The sequence below is a fragment of the Chrysemys picta genome, chromosome 11 (assembly GCF_011386835.1).
Source record: "Chrysemys picta bellii isolate R12L10 chromosome 11, ASM1138683v2, whole genome shotgun sequence".
NCBI lineage: Eukaryota > Metazoa > Chordata > Testudines > Emydidae > Chrysemys > Chrysemys picta.
Genome location: NC_088801.1, coordinates 39,191,707 through 39,211,150, shown reverse-complemented (window position 1 = coordinate 39,211,150; position 19,444 = coordinate 39,191,707). Strand labels below are relative to the sequence as shown.

The window sequence follows — 19,444 nt, the reverse complement described above, 5'->3', positions numbered from 1 at the left end:
AATCTTGGAGGCCAATAATCTTTCTATTATTAGAAGGATATTCTGAAAACAGTTATTTTTGTGTGTATTAAGGTAACAATGGGGGTTGCAGGTCTTGACCTTTGTCAAACTAGACTGTGTCATTATATTGGAGTGTGTTTGAATTACCCGTGAATACTTCTTCTGTAATGTGCTCTTCATCGCTTTTAATACCTTGTGATTGAGGCTTTTTTTCTGACACTTATTTCTTTGTCGCATAATACCTTGAGAATAGGGCATGCTTTCCCGTCATGGTTAATGGGAGTGATTCTCTGCACACCAGACTGAAAAATGTCTCTATTCTAGGGCCTTCCTGTCATCCTGCTCTTTTACATTCTCTCATTCTTTATCTAAATCCACAAAGATAATGTTTATCTTTTAAACTTCACATTTAATATTTTCATCTATTTATTGAAAACCGTTGAAAATGAGCCCCCGGTTGAAAACTTAACTGTGTACACATGTGGTTAATGTGACACTCTTACTCATCATCTAAAGTCAATTATAATTTAGTTTGCACTTGCTAGAAATAAAATGAGCATGCATTTGTTTATTGCCAAGAACTGTAAGAATCCAAGGACATTTTCTATGAATGTTGCTCTGTTTAAAACTTGAATTAGACAAGCATTGCCAGTAATATTTTTCCAAAAACTCCAGCTTGGTTCTGCAAGTGGCATCACATTTTGGCCTATTTATATTAACAATGAACTAGACTGAAGCTAATGAGCAGGTCTTTTGGTGCCTTGGACACTGCAGTAAGGAGAAAAAAAAAGTTTCCCACAAAACTGTAATATCACTAAAATAAAATAGCTGTGACAAGCCTCAGTACAACCAGGAAATGCAAAACTGAATGGACTAATTATACCACTTTGGAGCATTTGGTTTGCTTATTAGCATGTTCAGCTTCTTCTCAAGAAGGGCTACGGGCTGTGGCAGAGCAACTGCACAAAAGAGTCCATTAAAAAATGAGGCAAAATAACCAATTTCTGCAGGATCCTAGTTTCAGAAGCTCTGTGTGCCTTCCCAGGTTTTGGAAAGTGCTACAATTGGGCAGCTTAATAAAATAAACAGAAGCGAATAAAAACCATGACCCAGGAGCTAGGCTGACTGACATTTCTTACTTATGAAATTTTCAGAGATTAAGAAAGGAAAGTTAATAATTCAATTACATTGGAAACTGCATTACCTGTCTCTGCACCTGAACCACAAAGAGAGACAGTCACGCAGGAGCATTGTAGGTTGAATTTGATGAGTAATGCATGCTTTTCCGATCAGTTTATAAAGAAATTGTTAAATGAGTTAATTTAATAATGATGGGTTCTGTCATATTGATAGGAAAACTAATTAGCAATAACACAATGCAGTGAAAGATGGATGTTTAAAAAAAATAAATAAATAAAAGACTGCCCAACAAACTAGTGTTACTACTGAACCTGAATTTTAAAGGCTTTAATTTTAAGCATTGTGCTCCTGTGTTAAACAAGCTATCAAATCTAGAAATCGTATAGGGAAGTTAAATGCAAGGTTTTTTAATTGTGTTTTGATCAGACATTTAGGAAAAATTGTGAATCTAACAAAGAGATGAAAGTAATTTAAGACTCTTTTGAGAAGGAGGCTTGGTTTTGCATTTTTAACATCAAGTATCTATACAAGTGCGACATAGACTTTTGAAATCCAGTATGTATTACCTCAGTTAACTTTGTACTTGCAGTGTAAAACAACTCTGCACCATTACTGAGCATGAGTGGGTCTTGTCCTTTAATAAAGAATTATTCAGATCTCTACTACACGGTATTCTGTCACCCCATTGGCACGTCTCACTACCTCTCCTAATCCAAACATCTCTAATGGCTGTTCTCAGCTTTATTTAACTTTGAAAAATTGGAGTGATTGTAGGCAATTTTGTTTTAAGATACAAAGGAAAATGACAGCAGAAATGTGATATAGAACTAGTGGCCCTGTATGTATATATGGTATGGAATAGTTGTTAAATCATGTACTAGATATTAAACAAATTGACTGAGAAATCAGAATTCATGAACACAAAGGGCCAGTTTTTAGCAGAGCTCTTTAAAGGGTTTGCAAAGTAAACAAGCATTCCTGTTACTCCTGCACATGTTATAATTTTCTATAGCACATCAGTAGTATGGTTAAAAGAGTATGGGCTGCTATTGGCCACATGCAATAACACCGATCAGTGAATATGGCTCTGAAGGAGTGGATTTCTAATAGCATATATTTGGAGAGAGAACTGCAGTTAGCAAAACATTTGCAGTTGTTCATATAAATTCATAAGTCATGATAGAGTATTAATTTCAATTTTATGTTTCTTGATTTAGGGGAAAGAGCAGAGAAAGCTTAACTAAAATGATACATTGCTTTTATAATTTGGCTTATGGCTTTATTATTTCCTGAACAATGTACAGGTGCATGTGTTTGTATGTGTGTATAGGTGTACGTGAGCTGTTACAGTAGATGAAAGCAGGTTTGCAAATTTGCGTATTACACATCCATAGGTATTTAGATTCTTTTATAATATTGCTTATGGATTTTTGGATGGGACAATATTAGAGCCATGGGACCAAATTTAGTGCAGTTGCATCAGCTTACACCAGGGATATTTATTTTTGGCTTCCTAACTAATATTTTATCCTAATGTTCTAATATTTGCTTGGTAATTTTGCATGTAATAACTTTGTCTGCAATATAGCTGTACACATGCATTTTGCAAACCCATTTCTAGAGGCTCATAAATCTTTCCCTATAGTTAGTTAATATAAATTAAATATATCTCTTATTTATAAAAATGGAAGTATTAAGAGTTGGTTTATATGAAATCAAACTTAGGTAAGCAGGTTATTGTGCATTTTGGTGACATTCTCCTTGTGCATGACTGAACAAAAACAGAATGAAAGATGTAGAAAGCCTGTTCTTATAGTCTTTATGCAGGTAAAATCCTTTTTAAATGCAGCAGTAGTTTTCCTTGAACACAGGTGAAAGGACTGGGCCATAAGACTTGATATTTGATTTAAACAACACCATATGGAGAGCATCAAATTTCTTAACCTTTATCTCTGCTATTATCTAGTTTCATTTTTAAATGTCATATTGTTTTATGATGACAATTAAGTGCCTGTTTTTTTAATTCCAGACAAATATGAAAGAGAAGCTAGTAAATACTGGAATGAATTTTACAACACTCATAAGAATAACTTTTTCAAGGATCGTAATTGGCTGTTTCTGGAGTTTCCAGAAATTCTTCCAAAAGGAAGGAAAAATCAGATAAATAAAGAGGAAAAATCTTCTTATCCTGTAAAACTGAATGCTACAAACAGTTGCACAAATGTGGGCTTTCCTGGAATGTTTGAAGAAGGCAAAGATTATTGCCAGAACAATTTGGTGGATGGTTTAACTTCTGTGGAAGGACACTCATACAACAAAAACCAAGCAGAACCTGTTACTGACAACAAACATGTTAAGAACTGTGAACAAGAACCTGTGAAGCAAGAATCCTTCCCTGGCAGTGGTGCTGCCTACAGAATACTAGAGGTATTTTACTGCAGACATTCAACACATAATTTACAACTCCAAATGATGGCTTCAAATATAATGGTTGCTTAATATTTATCAAGGCAACAACTATTCAGAGTTCACAACACTACTTTTGCCTTGTGCCTGACATTTTCAGAGGGACCTAAGAAAATTAGATGTCCAGTTCCCATGGAAAGTCACTGGGAGTTGTACTTCTAATTCCCTTAGGCCTATCTGAAAATCCCAGTTTAAAATATTTTGTTCTGTCTAAACCAATGCTGTGAGACAAAATAGCAAAATTGTACAAAAAAACTACAGTTTCCTGTGAAGTTTCCCCTGGGGAGAAGAATCTTTTCTGGGCATGTGAGAGAGTGTAGGACCTGATCCTGGTCCATAAGGATAGCAGAAGAGTCAGTGCTTCTGAGAGTTGTGGTGTAAGGAGCAATAAAGCCATTTACCCCTTTTTTGCTTCTTTAACCATTGTAATGGTTTCAGTTAATTTGGGACTAAAACCCTGAGATACAGGCTTTATTTGATGGTTTAGTAAAATTTTTGTTTCTGCTTTAATTCCAGGTTGGTTGTGGTGCTGGAAACAGTGCTTTTCCTATTTTGAAAGTTATATGGTAAGCAGTGTCAGTCCCCCCAAATACATGCCCAACATGAATGAAAATTTTTTTTTAAGCTAGTCTTATGCTGTGAGAAATGCTGGATTGAGAGTCCTAGACACCAGCATCTTCTAGTGACCCACAGAACAGGGACAATGTGGCAGTAGCCATGCAAGTTGTTCCCCATGGTGCTGAGCCAGTTATTCGGCTTTGATTTAGAAGGGAAAACATCTGGTGTTGAGGCGGTAGGTCAGTCTTCAGGCTCATTCATGCCAACTGCTAACAAAAGTGTCTGTCGCTTGTGGTAGTTGGGTGTTTACACCAGTCCAGTGGCACCGGACTGAGACCACCAATACTTGTCATACAGGTCACTGAACAGCCATCAGATAGTATCAACTTCTGGTTCCAAATTCAGAGGTGACAGAAATGATGGTGTATATTACCACATTGGCAAGAGGTTATGAGTGCTATCTTTGGCCGCTTATGTCACTTCTGAATTTGGTCCATATTCTCGATTAAAGCAGCTCAAGTTTTATTGACACAGAGACCCAAAGTTCCATGTTGCATTACTTAATCCCTTGAACCCTCCATCCCATCCCATCCACATAGCTTTTGTCTTTAGAAGGAAGTGTTGTGAGAGAATGTTCTCCTTTCCTTGCATGTTCTTAGCTTTCACTGGAAATGATGTCCACATATCAGGGGAAGGGACAGACTCTTCTCTGCTCTTATCTCTGAAACTTGTGTGCAACACACTAATTGTTATTCTGCAGCCCAGTACTAATAATTTGCACTTTCGTAGTGACTTCAGTCCACTTCACAGACATTTGTTAGCCACAACATTCCTGTGGTATAAGCACTATTGTATCCATTTCACAGATGTGGGAATTCAGATACAGAGAGATTCAGGGCAGCTGGGAGCATGCTTCCCAGTCCAGGGAGACATACACACACTAGCTCTGCTCTAGATAGCATGGTAAAAATAGCAGTGTGGCCACTGTGGCACAGGTAGTGGCTCAGGCTAGCTGCGCGAATACAAACCGGCAGACCCCTGGGTACATACGAGGGTAGCCTGAGCTGTCACCACACTGCTTGTGGCTCGAGCAGAGCTGGTGTGTGTCTGTCTGCCCGCCCACACTGGGAAGCACCTTCCCAGCTGCTATGTAGACACACCCAAAGTGGTGTGCCAAGGTCACACAGGAAGTGTGTTGCAGTGTTAGCAAAATAATCCAGTCTCCAAACTAACAGGCCTTAACCCTGAAACAATCCTTCTCCCCTAAACGTCAGATTATATTGTGAAAGGAGAAACCCGCATTATCAATGAAAATAACAGAAAGTAGTGCTGTGTGGGAGAAAAGACATTATTAGGTACGTATATGGGGAAAAACTCAAACTGGTGTGCATTATACAGGAAGCATTATTTGTACTGCAAAACTTCTTATAATTAAGAGTCCTCCTATTAATCAGCATTTTACTCAGTCATCTCAGTTTGTATGCAGATCCTGCATGTGACCTGATAGGTGCGTTAACTACATAGTATTTAGCATTTAAAACACAGAGGTGTAACTGAAGTCTGAATGCAGTTAAGAATACATTGCAGTTAAGAATATGCATTGATTTCATATTTGAATTGATGGAAACATCTCTTATCTATTGGAAGGCACATCTTGTATCTAAGTACAATTCATACTATATTTGGCAATGTAAAATTGCCTTTTGTTTGCACAAAAGAATAGTAATCTTAATACAATGTAGATTCATACTGTGCTTGAAAGAAAACCTTCCCTTTTCTGTGGAATATTTTTAAATTTTTTTTAATGATCCAAAATTAAAAATAAAAAGGGATGGTATTTGACACAGTTAGTGCTTAGAGTTGCAAGGCATCTGGTTTTTGACCGGGACGCCTGGTCGAAAAGGGACCCTGGTGGCTCCGGTCAGCACCGCTGACCAGGTTGTTAAAAGTCCGGGCGGTGGTGCAGTGGGGCTAAGACAACTTCCTGCCTGCCCCAGCTCTGTGCAGCTCCCGGAAGCGGCTGGCGTTTCCCTCCGTCCCGTAGGTGCAGGGGCGATCAGGGAAGCTCCGCTTACTGCCCCTGCCCCCGGTGCCGGCTCCTCAGCTTCCATTGGCCGCAGTTCACAGCCAATGGGAGCTGCGGTGGTGGTGCGTGTGGGTAGCACACACCGCGCAGAGCTGCCTGGCCACGCCTCAGCCTAGGGGCCAGACATGCTGGCCGTGAAATAACTGTCCAAACCAGAACTATCCCTGTTGTTTGACAGAGGCTTTTCATGCAGTTCGCTTCCCACTTTGTGAGAAGAGAACAGCTGTTTATACACCTTGATGGGTCAATTGGATAAGTAGGACTAGGTCAGTCAAAAACCCAGCTGCTTACCCTCAGTCATGCTAGGGGTTCCAGGTTCCACGAGATCTCACATCCAGTCTGGGACCTGTAATTCCACTGGTTGCCTGAATACATCTCTTAAGTATCCATAGGGCTGATGAGGGTTTTGCTCAGTAGTGAGATCAAGATCGGCTGCTCTTGGTCCAAGAGGGTTCTCCTGCTGAGCCCCCTTAGAGCTGGGTATACAGCAGAATCTGCTGGGCAAAGGGACACATTTTCTCTTTGATGAGACTTCCTTTCCAAACTCTCCAGCACTTTAGGAGAGATGGTTTTTCTGAGGGCTAATCCTGTTCCTTAATTAGTGGGACTGCTGCTTCACTCACCCTCATTTACACTGATTGTTGAAGAGTTGAAAAAATCCTGCCCTGGGTTCCAGACGTCTGATGTTTTGATGTGAGGAAAATTTGCAACTGGCTTTGCAGTGAATGTGAGGGGAAGGGAAGCTAGCACTACAGGAAACCGACATGTATTTTGATGAAAAAAGGCCCAGGGTAATGGAAGCAAACAATCAAAACCACATAATCTGATCACAGCCAGCACAAATGACACCTGGGAACCCAAACGTCTTCAGAACAGTTAATAACTGTTAAGTAATTTCCTCCGTTGAAGCTGAAATAAATATTTTTCATGTTGCTAATTAAATTACATGCATAGACCAGTGCCAGAAAATCTCTGAGTGGAGTTGCAGAAACCCACAAAATGATTGCAGAGTGAAATTGTGACCCATTATTGCATATTGATGCAATGCAGCACCTGGGCATCGTCACAAGTATTTGATGGCTCTCTGTGACTCCATCCAGTCGTGTCTTCCTTCTCTTGCTTTCCACTTACTTTCTTCCTAGCTTGGTGTCCCCCGTCCCAATTCCCACCCCACGAACTGTTGGCAGATATTCCTACAGCTCTGGCCTGTTTGCTTAGTGCTGGACAATATAAAGCATGTTGCTGAGACCAGTGAAAGGGATTTTGATCAAACCTGTGGAGTACCCCAAAGAGCTGCATGTGTTTAGTACAATAGCAGTTCTTTAATTCATGTTTGTTTTGTGTTCATAGCAATACCCCTGGAGCCTTTCTGTACTGCTGTGATTTTGCGTCGGGAGCAGTGGAGCTAGTAAAGGTATTTCAGGTGTTCACTTTAGAAAGTGTGGTGTACCCCATGAGCCTGTCATTCAGAAAGCTGCAAGGAGGCCATTCTTGTGAAATGGAGCACAATGGCTTTGACAACTTTGAACTGGAGTTTTTAATACTCCAAAGAACAAAGTCCTTCTCTGCAGAGAGAGGAATGAATGCTGCCAGTGGGCCTGTCTCTCGCCCTGAGCAAGATCCCAGAACAGAATCAGCTTTATGAGAAATGTTTTACAAAACTGAATAATCGAAAAAACGTTTCTTGGGTCATGGTAAATTGACTAACTACTACTGTTCTCTCTCTGTTTCTCTTAATCTGTATCATTACAGTCACACTTGTCCTACAATTCAGCCTGGTGTTCTGCCTTTGTTCATGATGTGTGTGATGATTCCTTACCCTACCCTTTTCCAGATGAGATCCAGGATGTCATTCTCCTTGTCTTTGTGCTCTCTGCCATTCATCCTGACAGGTAAATGAAGACTAAAGGGCAAAGCAAATGTGTTAAAGCTCTTTTATCACTAGTGGTTTTCAAGAATATCAAAGTGAGATGATGAATCTTGAATTTATTATTTAGTAAGCTACATTATGTATAATGCAGGACATTTTAAATGCCGCTTTCCCCTTTTCGGAATCTAAGAGAGAAGCTGGTCAAACTACTTCATTAGTGAGTCTCCTGTCACCATCAAAATGAAATGAACCTCTTCTTGCAAGACATATACCTATTAAAAGTGACAGTGCTTCAAGAAAATTACAAATTCAGAAACAGGCTACTAGTCTCCCAGAGGGAAATTATTCTTGGTGATCAAAAACAAATATCCGTGATTTAGCAACTTACAACATGTTGATAAAGACCCAGACTACGATTCATTAGTTGCACACAACTGCATACATATTGGTCTCTTATGAAGAAGATCACTTAAGAGTACCTGGCTTGTTTGGATTAGGCAAATTAATCTAATTTGCACTATATTGGGTTGGGAGCTATTAGCTTTATTACTGAAGCAACTCTCAATATCTAAAGAACCAGCTAACACTGACAAACTTTGAAAGAATATTCTTTCTCATGGGGAAAAATACAAAAGGGTATATATTATTCACGCTTACTACTCAACTGCTCCTTTAACCAGATTGTACAAAAGGAAATGCATATTGCACATGTAATGGTAAGTGTGTTGTTTTAAGAACTGCATTAAATATGGCCATCCATGCTCAGCAAACATTAGAACAGTACTCACCTGAGTCAGTTTTACATTTGAGGACTGTTTTCTTGCCTGAATGGCTGAGTTATTAATCATTAGCTTTTGCAGAAAGACGATCTTTCCCAGAAAGCATATCTCTCCTTCCTGTTTGTGCAAAGATGAGCATATGAGTCATGTGCAGAAGAGCGTTTTGCTAAGCCTGGGTGCAGATTCCAAACACAAATCAGACAGTAGATTGAAATTTGTGTAAGTGCAGCAATGCAGTGGGGAGGATACCAGGCAAAATATATTTTTATCACACCTTTTGTCTATGGGAGAAATGATAAAATGCTCACAGACAAAATTTCTGAGAGTGTTTTTCCCAGTGACCCTTAAGAATACAATTCCCCTCCCCCGCCACCAAGATTAGCCAAATGAATGCTGACATGGGCATTTATATGTGTATATGCATACAGATTTTTGTGTGTAGATTCCTATGCAGTATAATCCAGTCTCCAAAAGTTTAAGTACTAAAAGATACTTTCTTCATTACAATATCCCCAAGAAATAAAGTGGTTGCATAAAAAAATTGTAATCTAGACCCTTGTTGATTTTTATAACAATTGTCTTATAGCTTGAAATGTAAGAAATGACAAGGAAAACCAAGAGAATGATAATGCAGAGCCTTAAATAAAACACTTGGGTGCCTGGGAAATGTAAGTTTCTGGGATGTATACATTCTCATTCAGCACCTTTGTTGTTAGCTATTATGTTCTCGTTTTGACAGTTGCTGTTCTTTTACTTTATAAAGCAACACTCTTCTTTTCTGCTAGCAGACCCCTTTTAAAATTATGTTGTTCTCAAAAACAAGATAATTTGGAAGCCATTAACCTTTCTCCATGTCATGTGGTATTTATACTGGGCCAAATTTTCAAAGGGTTCCTACTTCATGTGCGTGTAGAATTTGTCAATATCCCCATGTGAGTGCACAGAACACACGTTTTCATGTGTGGAGTTTCTAATTCTGTGCCCACCTATTTGCTCTGAGAACTCTTATGCCTGTTTGTACATGCAGCTGCCCCTTTTTTTGCTTGGGCAAAAACATGCAAATTTTGTGTATGAACAAAACAGAGGCCCTTTAAATGTTTGTCTTCCTCTATTTCTGAATTTAAGCACAGGATTTCCTTTAAAAGTGCATGTTTTCCTTTTTGAATGGTTTTTCTTAGCTCATAATTCTCCTTTTCTGCTTAGTTAAGGCCTGATCCTGCACCTTCAAAATCAGTGGGAGCAAGACTGGGCTTCTGCTCTCTTGCTAGATTGTGCTTCTAGGGTTAGCCTTAAGCATGAGCCAGTGTGTGAGCTGGGGGAGGAGCCCAGGAGGCATTGTACCTCAGAGACACCCCTTGGAAGTGCGGTGCCTCTAATGCTCATATCTTGTATTAGAGGAGGATGTATCTCACAACAGCTCTTTTCAGGGTGCAGCATACTCGCTCCTCCCCCACTTAGCACCCAGCCAGGTCCGCTGGCTGGCTGGTAGGAGGAGTAGAGCCATTGCTTCCACACTCTCCATCCACTTGCTTGTGGGATGGAGGGGAGTGTCAGGAATGAAGCTACTTCCCTGCCCCCGTGCCAGGAGCTGTGTTGTGAGAGAGTCTTCTGTGGCCCTGCAGGGGTGTAGGCAACCTTACCCTGTGCAGTTGTGGAAGACCAGGGCACAATTGAGCCCTAAATGATGAGTGTTTTACATTTTAATCTAAGGCTTGCTCAGTTTTAAACTCCTATCAGATTACACATGCCTTGCAGAACACACAGTCCTTCTAAGAAAAAATGAGGCATCCTTGTGGCACCTTAGAGACTAACAAATCTATTTGGGCATAAACTTGGAGTGAAAGATACAGTAAGCAGAATATGCTTACTATATCTTTCACTCCATGCATCTGATGAAGTGGGTTTTAGCCCACAAAAGCTTATGCCCAAATAAATTTGTTAGTCTCTAAGGTGCCACAAGGACTCCGTCTTGTTTTTGCTGATACAGACTAACACGACTACTGCTCTGAGTCTTCTAAAGTGGTACTAACAGGATAACAAGCGGGAATCAAGGTAAACTGGCCAAAGAAAGGGGAGATAGAACAAAGAGCCTTTTCATGAGCGTGACATTTACTCCTACAGTAAATGCAAATGGTTCGGTGATCTTTGGTAAGGGTAGATTAATGCTAGACAAGGCCCAGATCCGCCAAAATTTCAGGGCTTCAGAGGATGCTAAACTTTTCCCCTCTCTGCTTCCTGCCAGTATCTTCAGGCAAGTTTCTCCTACCAAATTCCCTTCCATCGACAGATCTCAAACTCTTCCTTTTATTTCCCTAGGATAGACACTCGTAGTCCGCTGTTGTGTGTATCGTATAAATACCTAGAAAGATAGCTGGATTAGAGAGAGAGCTTCTTGTCTGCCTCCTGCTCCACAGTCTTTGATCTTCCTGCCAAAAGAGACAGCCCGATCCACCCTATCCTGACAGGTAGCCCAACCCATCCTACCTTGGTAGCTGGCTGTTCATTCAGCTGTATGCCACGCAACCACCTGCTGCTTTACCTGTAACTCACTGCAGGTTCAGGCTTCCTTTGAACATGAGGGATTGGATCTCAAGAATCTTACTTTAATCCATTCTTGATATTTTGCTAAAGAGGAGGAAAGGACTCATTCCCTCTGCTCCCCCTTTTTCTATTATTTAATAAAAGTTCCTTTTGCATTTTTGTGCCTTTGCATCTTTGTAAAAAAAAAAAAAAAAAAAAAAATTGTTCTTCCTACTGAAGCTGTTTGTTCGTGTCTGGCATTTTTACGTGATTGAAGACAGTCCCTTCTCACTGAGACCTCAAAAACAACATGTTGAACCTAGTGGCAAGAGAAAAGCAATGTTTGGAGTTACACCAGTGTCACATTTTATTTTCTAAGGATGCAAGGAGTTGTAAGTAGACTGGCCAAATTATTGAAACCTGGAGGGATGTTGTTGTTTCGAGACTACGGAAGATACGATACATCTCAGCTTCGTTTTAAAAAAGGTATTTCCTAAGAGACATTTGTTTGTTTAGTATTTATTTTTCACTTTGCATATTTTTTAAAGGGACAGCACAGTCATTCTATTCACAATTTTTATCTTTTAGGCCGCTGCTTGTCAGAGAATTTTTATGTACGAGGAGACGGTACCAGAGTTTATTTCTTTACAGAAGGTAAAACAAATTTCCATTTTATAGAAAAGTTCTGAGTGTCTCTTTAGATGACATGGGGTACAAAGCCTCTTAAAAAGTCATGCAAGTAATTTTCATACCCCTTTAACTCTCCATTTTTCAAAAACATGAATCTAATTTTTGTGGAAGAGCTTTTCTTTTCCAGCATCAGACTTTGATTCCCTTCCTCAGCTGTGTCATTGAAGCTGAAGTTATCATACTTCAACTATTTTAATTTAACAGTAGTTTGAGTGCCTCTTTACCCTTTATAAATAAGTTACCTCTGCACTAGCATCATTGCTTTATATCTGTCGCTATATCAGATTAATGAATGACAGCTACAGAGTTGGCAGAGGGAGCACACAGTTGTTTTTATGGGACCAGTAAAAAGTGTATAGTCCATTTTTTCCATTTTCTTCTTTTTAAATTCCTAGGACTGGGTTGATCAATTTTAGCAAGAAGTAGGTCTATACTGGGAGGAGTTTCCTACTGGAGATTAGCAGTTTTAACTAATTAGGTACCTTTATGATAATTCTTGGGGTATCCAGGACTATGAGTCACCTAGCTACCTCCCTGCCTCCAGTGAGAGGGAGAATTGCTTGTGCTTAACTCTCAGTTCCCTGACACCTCCAGTCTGTTAACCACCCAAACAATCTCCTCTGGGCTCTGCCAGCCCTGACTTTGCCTTGCAGGTTAACCATAGGTGCACACGAGTCCTTGCTCCCTTTTGAAGCATTCCCCTGTAGTGTTCAACCCCTTATCCACTGAACACGCATAGTAACACCAGGCCTGCTGTCCCCAAGGAACAGTGTGCACACCAGTTTGAATGATTCAACTCAGGATCATCTCCTTGTACAACACCACAGCACTGAGATTTATTTATAGTGAAAACAATAATAAGTTTATTATCAGCAATCAAGATTTAAGAGGTAGTGAGTAAGTATAATGGAAACAGATGGGTTATATAAAACAAAATCATAATACAATCCACAGAGACTAAATTTTATAGGCTAATCTCCAATCTAAATAAGTTTGTCTCATCCAGATGTCCTCTGCAGTGCTTCAGCCAAGCCTGGTTGTGATCCATTTTCATGAATGCAATAACACTGCTCGATGACTTCCGAGGTGTAGGATAAAGGGTGTCTTCCTTGCTTTCATTTTATATTCCCTAAAGTTCGTTGCTTGTACCTCCAGAGTCTGGCCAATCCCCACTGTAGGTTATTCTCAGGTGCAATGTCTTCCTGCTGACTTCATATTTCCCCTCTGACTTTGTAAATGACTTCCCTTTGTGTTAACTTATAGTGCTTAATTTGCACGCCGACCTACAGAAACAGGTGAATAAACATCCTTTCTCTGACAGAAACCTGTTTGTCAACTCTGCCTTAATACAGACTTGAGGAACATATTTTTAGTATAGATACAAAACTCCTTACATAGTATTTGTACATACCTTGTACAACAATATTAATGACTAGCGTAACCCTGGCTTTCGTTTAAGACCTCACATGATATTCTTTGGTGAACCAGAATGTACATACCATTATCAGGATATTCCTGTAACTCCCTTGCCAGTTGGCACTGAGGGGTTTATGGGTCACAACCTTCGACCCTACTTTTGATAGCATCTGCAATTTTACACAGGATTTAGCTCTGACTTGCATGGTGCTAGCTCTTGATTAACAAGGGCATGAGATCTAAAATCAGATCTCTTAAAGAAATACCATTAAGCAGCTAAACGGTGGTTCTTGGGAGCTGATTGTGTTCCCATGACCCATACATAGAGCAGTCTCAGTATGTGGCTCTTCCCCCTCCCACAGGTCTGCGGACATTCAAGTTTTACTGGAATTTTACTACATTTTGAGACCTCTGAAGAGCCTCACCTCTAATGCTTTCTTAAAGATCCTTCCTACTGTGAAAGATATGTTTGAAATATCATTTATACTTGAAGTAAACATGCTGGGCCAGATAATGGACTGGAGAGCATGTGTTGGTGCTTTACTTCTGGCAGATCTGGACTGTCTCTGGCAGGTATCTCTGGCTTGAGTAGAATCACCCATGGCTCTGTGAATGACTGTTGGCCTCTTAGGGCTGCTAGCAACGAGCAAAACCTGGCACAGGAGGACTGGCCCTACACCCAGCAGCCAAGGATTTGGGGAACGCAAAGGGGAGTTTTATGCTGCCTATACCTCCCTGGCCTGCACTGTGTGCAGTACAGCTGGAGCCAAAGGTCTGGCCTGACAGCTGTGTAATATGAGACTGGGGAAGTGAGTAGGAGGGATTAAGATATTAGCTATGGGGGCGGGGGAGGGGGGAAAGGGTAGGGTAGGGGGAACCCTAACATGCCAAAGGATCTCTTAATCCTTAGCAGAAAATGGGGAGTGCCTACTGTGATAAATTCTGGCTCCATTTATACAGCTTATGAAATCTGGTTGCTATGGTGAAGTTGTGTTATTAAAACTGCTGGGTCATGAGTGCCTGTATGTATGTGGATCCACCATTGCTGACAGGTCCTGTAGCAGGTACACATGTGAGAGTAACACTGGGGAATATTTAATGTTAATGATGGCACTTTGACTACAGAGGCTATTCTAAAAAGCAGCTGCATCCTTAGAAAACCAGTTTTAGCTTCACCCCTTGGAGGTAGAAGCAGTGAAAAGTTACATAAAGCACAGAACAAAAGAGGGGGAGGGGATTTAAATAGCAAGCCACACAGGAACAGAGAGGTCCAGATAGGAAAAGAAAGCATGAGATAGAAGGGAGCAAAGTCATCCAGCATGTAGCAGCCTCATGGGGGCAGTGGAGCTCTGCCCACTTATCTGAGCCCAGATGGCCCCAAGGTCTCTGGACAACCAAAGCGACTCCCCAGTGCAAAGAATGCCCTGTAGTGGGAAGGAAATTGCGGCAGGGTGTGTGGTGTTCTTTGTTTTGTATGTGCTGTACTCCCTTTTTTTTTCTATGTGATTAACTATAAAAGAGTATTAATGTGTTAGACTTTGTGCAAAGTGTGTGTTTGTGTTAACTGCTTCACAACTGCTGTATGCCCTTGAGGGAGTTAAACTTTAATCAGAAGCTTCAGACCTTTAAGATGGAGTTCACAGGATGGGGTGCTAGGCAGCAGGTCTGTGCTCTGAGGCTTCACCTACACTACACACCACTGCCTGTGGCATGTAGCAACCTGCCTCAGCAAAAAGCAAGCTGCGTCCACGCTGCGGTGTGTAGCTACGAGTCTCAATGAAAGGCTGTGGCAGAGAGGAGGCAGCAAGGAAAACTCCTTGCTGTCAGAGCCCTTCACTGCAGCAAGGAAAGGCTCTGGCAGGGGGGAGGCATTAAGAAAAGATTCTGTCAGAGCTTTTCCTCTCTTCTGAAGTCTTTCTGTACTGTGGGGAAGACTCCAGCAGCGGGGAACTGGCAAAGCCTTTCCTTGCTGCTGGAGCCTTTCATGGCGGTGGGGCCTTTCCCTGCTGCCTCCCCCCTGCCAGAACCTTTCCTCACCTCATGGAAGAGACTCTGGCAGAGGGCAAAGGTTCCAGCAGCGGGGAGCTGGTGGAGCTTTTCCCCTGCCTCCTTCCCCTGCCAGAGCCTTTCTCCACTGGTGGAGTCTCTTCCTGCAGAGTGGAAAGGCTCCAGCAGTGGGACATCACATTGCTCAAAATGGCAGTGTAGCTGGAGAGGCAGGGCTTCGGTGAGTAGAAAGCATACATATCCACACCTTCAGAAGTGTCTTTTCTCCGCTTGCCTATACTGGGCCTCACTGGCTACGCTGCTGCTGTTACTTGTGCTGGGGGGGGGGGGGGGGAGCTATGCAGGTATGTATGATGAAAGGAGTGTGCGGTGTAGACACAGACAGAGAGCGTGTCTTGGGGCAGTGGCTGGACTCCATTCAGGCTCCATGGGCTTAAAACATTCTGAGATCAGGGACACAAAGGCTTACATTCCCTACCCAGCAGTCCAGGGGGTGACTGAAAGGGGTGCCCAGCCAGATTAGTAGCACCTGCTTATCAATAGAAGACAGCACTTAGCTGAGGTTGTGCAGTGATAGAGAATGATATTGGCATTAGCAGTTGGGACTCACCACAGAAGATGTTAAAGGTAGTTTTATACAGTAGTTTTTATACTTTACTGTGGAAATCAAGGGGTACGTCTACACTGCAATAAGACCTGCAGCATGGCTGCGGCTGGCCCGTCATCTGACTCAGGCTTGTGGAGCTCGGGCTGTGGGGCTCCCCTTGAGGGGGTTGTCAGAGCCCGTGCTCCAGCCTGAGCCCAAATGTCTACAGTGCAGTTTTTAGCCCCACTTCCCAAGCCCCTAAGCCCTAGTTAATTGACCTAGGCTCTGAGACTTGGTGCTGCAAGTTTTTTGTTGCACTGTAGACATATCCAGAATGATCAAAATGTCGTATATTTACACTGGATTTGAGGAAGGCAACTTAGAGCCCTGAAGAAAGGTTGTTATATACTATGAGCAATATGTTCTGGACCCAAGGTGTGAGATTTTATACTGTATTATAACTCAGTGATGCCACAAAGGTTGTCTCTTTTACAGAAGGATTTCTCATGGACTGTTCTAGCTCTGGGTTACCAGATGACAAAGCAGAGCTGATTCCAGCTCTGATGAACTACAGTATATGTGTTAAATTGGTAAATTCTTTAACTGGCTGTATCCGTTTTTTTTTTTAAATTATAATAATTCTATTTCTCATTTGGGGAACAGATGAGGTCCACAACATGTTTACCCTGGCTGGGTTAGTTGAAGTGCAGAATCTAGTTGATCGACGATTACAAGTCAACAGGAAGAAAAAAGTGAAAATGCAGCGAGTTTGGATACAAGGCAAGTTCCAAAAACCATTTCAGCCACCTCAGAATAGCCGCCAATAGGCACCCTCATAGCGAAATATATAGGATTCCCCAGAGACCAAAACAAGTGAGTGCATATATATTTCCTGTGGATCCGGTGTTAACTGCTGAAAAGGCAGGAAAAATGTTGAACTGAAAGCATTTTCTTAAAAAAGTGTACTTTTTTGTTGTTAAGAAGTGATGTGGAAAAATGTCTTTTGTCTCTGCTTGTATACATAATAAAATGGCTGTGCACTAACCTATTCATATCTCAATGACCTCTTATTATTTGGTTTGAATAGTCAAACAATAATATTAAAATATAACAAGTCAACTTGCTCCTGCAATCTCATAATTTGTGAAGAGAATTTTAGACTGAAATGGAATTGTCTTATATGGTTTGAGCACAGGAATGCCAGCTCTCATAGGGGGGAGGGATAGCTCAGTGGTTTGAGCATTGGCCTGCTAAACCCAAGGTTGTGAATTCAATCCTTGAGGGGGCCACTTAGGGATCTGGGGCAAAAATCAGTACTTGGTCCTGCTAGTGAAGGCAGGGGGCTGGACTCGATGACCTTTCAAGGTCCCTTCCAGTTCTAGGAGATAGGTATATCTCCATATATTATTATATATTATTATTATTTATTATTATAGTTATCGCTGCTCCTACCCTCTCTCCTCACATGGTCCCAGAGCCTGGGCTCCAGCCAAGTTCAAACCCAAACATCTAAAAAAAATGCAATTTTATAGTCCAGCAGCCCAAGCCCCAGGAGCTTGATTCAGCCAACTTGGCCCAATCGCAAGTGCTTTATTACCATGTAGACATACGTTGAGAAATCCCCTACACCAGGGGCTCTCAACCTTTCCAGACTACTGTACCCCTTTCAGGAGTCTCATTTGTCTTTCATACCCCCAAGTTTAACCTCACTTAAAAACTGCTTACAAAATCAGACATAAAAATACAAAAGTGTGACAGTACAGTATTACTGAAAAATTGTTTTCTTTCTCATTTTTACCATATAATTATAAATCAATTGAAATACATATATTGTACTTGCATGTCAGTGTATAGTATATAAAGCAGTATAAACAAGACAGTGTATGAAATTTTAGTTTGTACTGACTTCACTAGGGCTTTTATGTAGCTTGTTGTAAAACTAGGCAAATATCTATATGAGTTAATGTACCCCCTGGAAGACCTCTGTGTACTCTAGGGTGACCAGACAGCAAATGTGTAAAATCGGGATGGGGGTGGGGGGTAATAGGAGCCTATGGAAGAAAAAGACCCAAAAATCGGGACTGTCCCTATAAAATCAGGACATCTGGTCACCCTAGTGTACTCCCAGGGGTACATGTACCCCTGGTTGAGAGCCACTGTCCTACACCACAGTCTTTCTGAATTTCACAAGTGGATCCTCATCTCTTGGAGGAACTGTCTTTGTGCATATGCCTTCTGTTCCTCTATCTGAAGATGGGTTCCTCTGACGGAGTTTGTCCCTTCTTTCCTTTCTGATTTGCATAAAGACTTGTTATTTCTTACTAACAGTAGGCAGTCCATCCTCTGAGGGACATTAGCCAAATTCTTCAATATCTTTCATCATTCAGTTCCTCCATTCTGGTTGGCTGCGTGTCTCAGAACTCCACTCCCCAGCTATGTGCTCACAACTAACATGCCAACTCCAACTTCTTATCTCCTCCCTATCTAGTTACCCCACCTAAACTGAAATGTTAAATACAGTATAATGAAGCTAAAAAGGATTGTATTTAATTAGATGAGGGAACTAAGCCTTCCCCAATGGCTAAGTAGCAGTCGGGGATATAGGTTTATTGAGAAGACTGGGATGAGGTACGGGAAGGAGGTAGAAGTTGAGGCAGTCATGTTTGTTGGGGACTGTGATGGGCAGAAACACCTAACACTGGGAAGGAGAGGGCTAATGAGAGCCTTTGGACCCAATTGGCCTTGCCCCGCTGTACCTGCAGGATATGTCAGGCCTGGAGGAGGGGAGTTAAAAGGAGGAAACTTATCCCAATTCAAGGCTGACTAGGAAGGCGATCAGAGCTCGGCTTCTCTTGCTGTGAGAGAAGCCTGGTTGCAGACAGAAACTGAGATTGCGGTCACCTTGCCTCACCTCACCTCCTGGCAGAAGGGATGACCAGACACTGGAAGACTGGTTGAAATCCTGATTGAAGACAAGCACTGCAGGTTCAGCAGGTTCATCATACCATGGTTTTGAGGTGTTTTTTTTTCTGATTTCTTATGAACCTTGATACCCTGGAAGGGGTAGGATTGAAGTGTGACTTGGATAGAGGGCTAAAGCACTGCTACATTGGACCTTGCAAGAGACAGCAAACCTAACAGCAGAGACCCCTGGCTGTATGAGTCGTGCCCTGACAGGCCACAAAGGATCATTGCAGAGATAAATCCAGGGATTCCAAGGGCAGTAGACAGAGCATAGGGATTTATGCTTAAGAAATAGGCAAGTGTCCTGTTAACTCAATAATAACTGTCCTGTGCCAAAAAAGTCCTTGGCTTTTGGCCTCAGA

General features: G+C 41.5%; 1 protein-coding gene across 4 annotated transcripts in view; it reads left to right on the top strand.

The window, feature by feature from the left end:
* Window positions 1–17,166, top strand: part of METTL8 (methyltransferase 8, tRNA N3-cytidine) — a 45,629-nt gene extending 28,463 nt beyond the window's left edge. For 2 of the 4 annotated variants that reach the window (XM_065560783.1, XM_005290447.5), the window contains 7 exons: window positions 3,170–3,567; window positions 4,123–4,172; window positions 7,601–7,664; window positions 8,003–8,142; window positions 11,799–11,905; window positions 12,008–12,073; window positions 16,782–17,166. In XM_065560783.1, the coding sequence (XP_065416855.1) occupies window positions 3,170–3,567; window positions 4,123–4,172; window positions 7,601–7,664; window positions 8,003–8,142; window positions 11,799–11,905; window positions 12,008–12,073; window positions 16,782–16,945 (989 nt within the window). In that variant the 3' untranslated portion in view covers window positions 16,946–17,166. Of the gene's footprint in view, window positions 1–3,169; window positions 3,568–4,122; window positions 4,173–7,600; window positions 7,665–8,002; window positions 8,143–9,485; window positions 9,568–11,798; window positions 11,906–12,007; window positions 12,074–16,781 lie in introns of those variants that run through there. The other 2 variants (XR_010591306.1, XM_005290451.5) reach the window with 2 other exon arrangements.
* The last annotated feature ends 2,278 nt before the right edge of the window (window positions 17,167–19,444 follow it).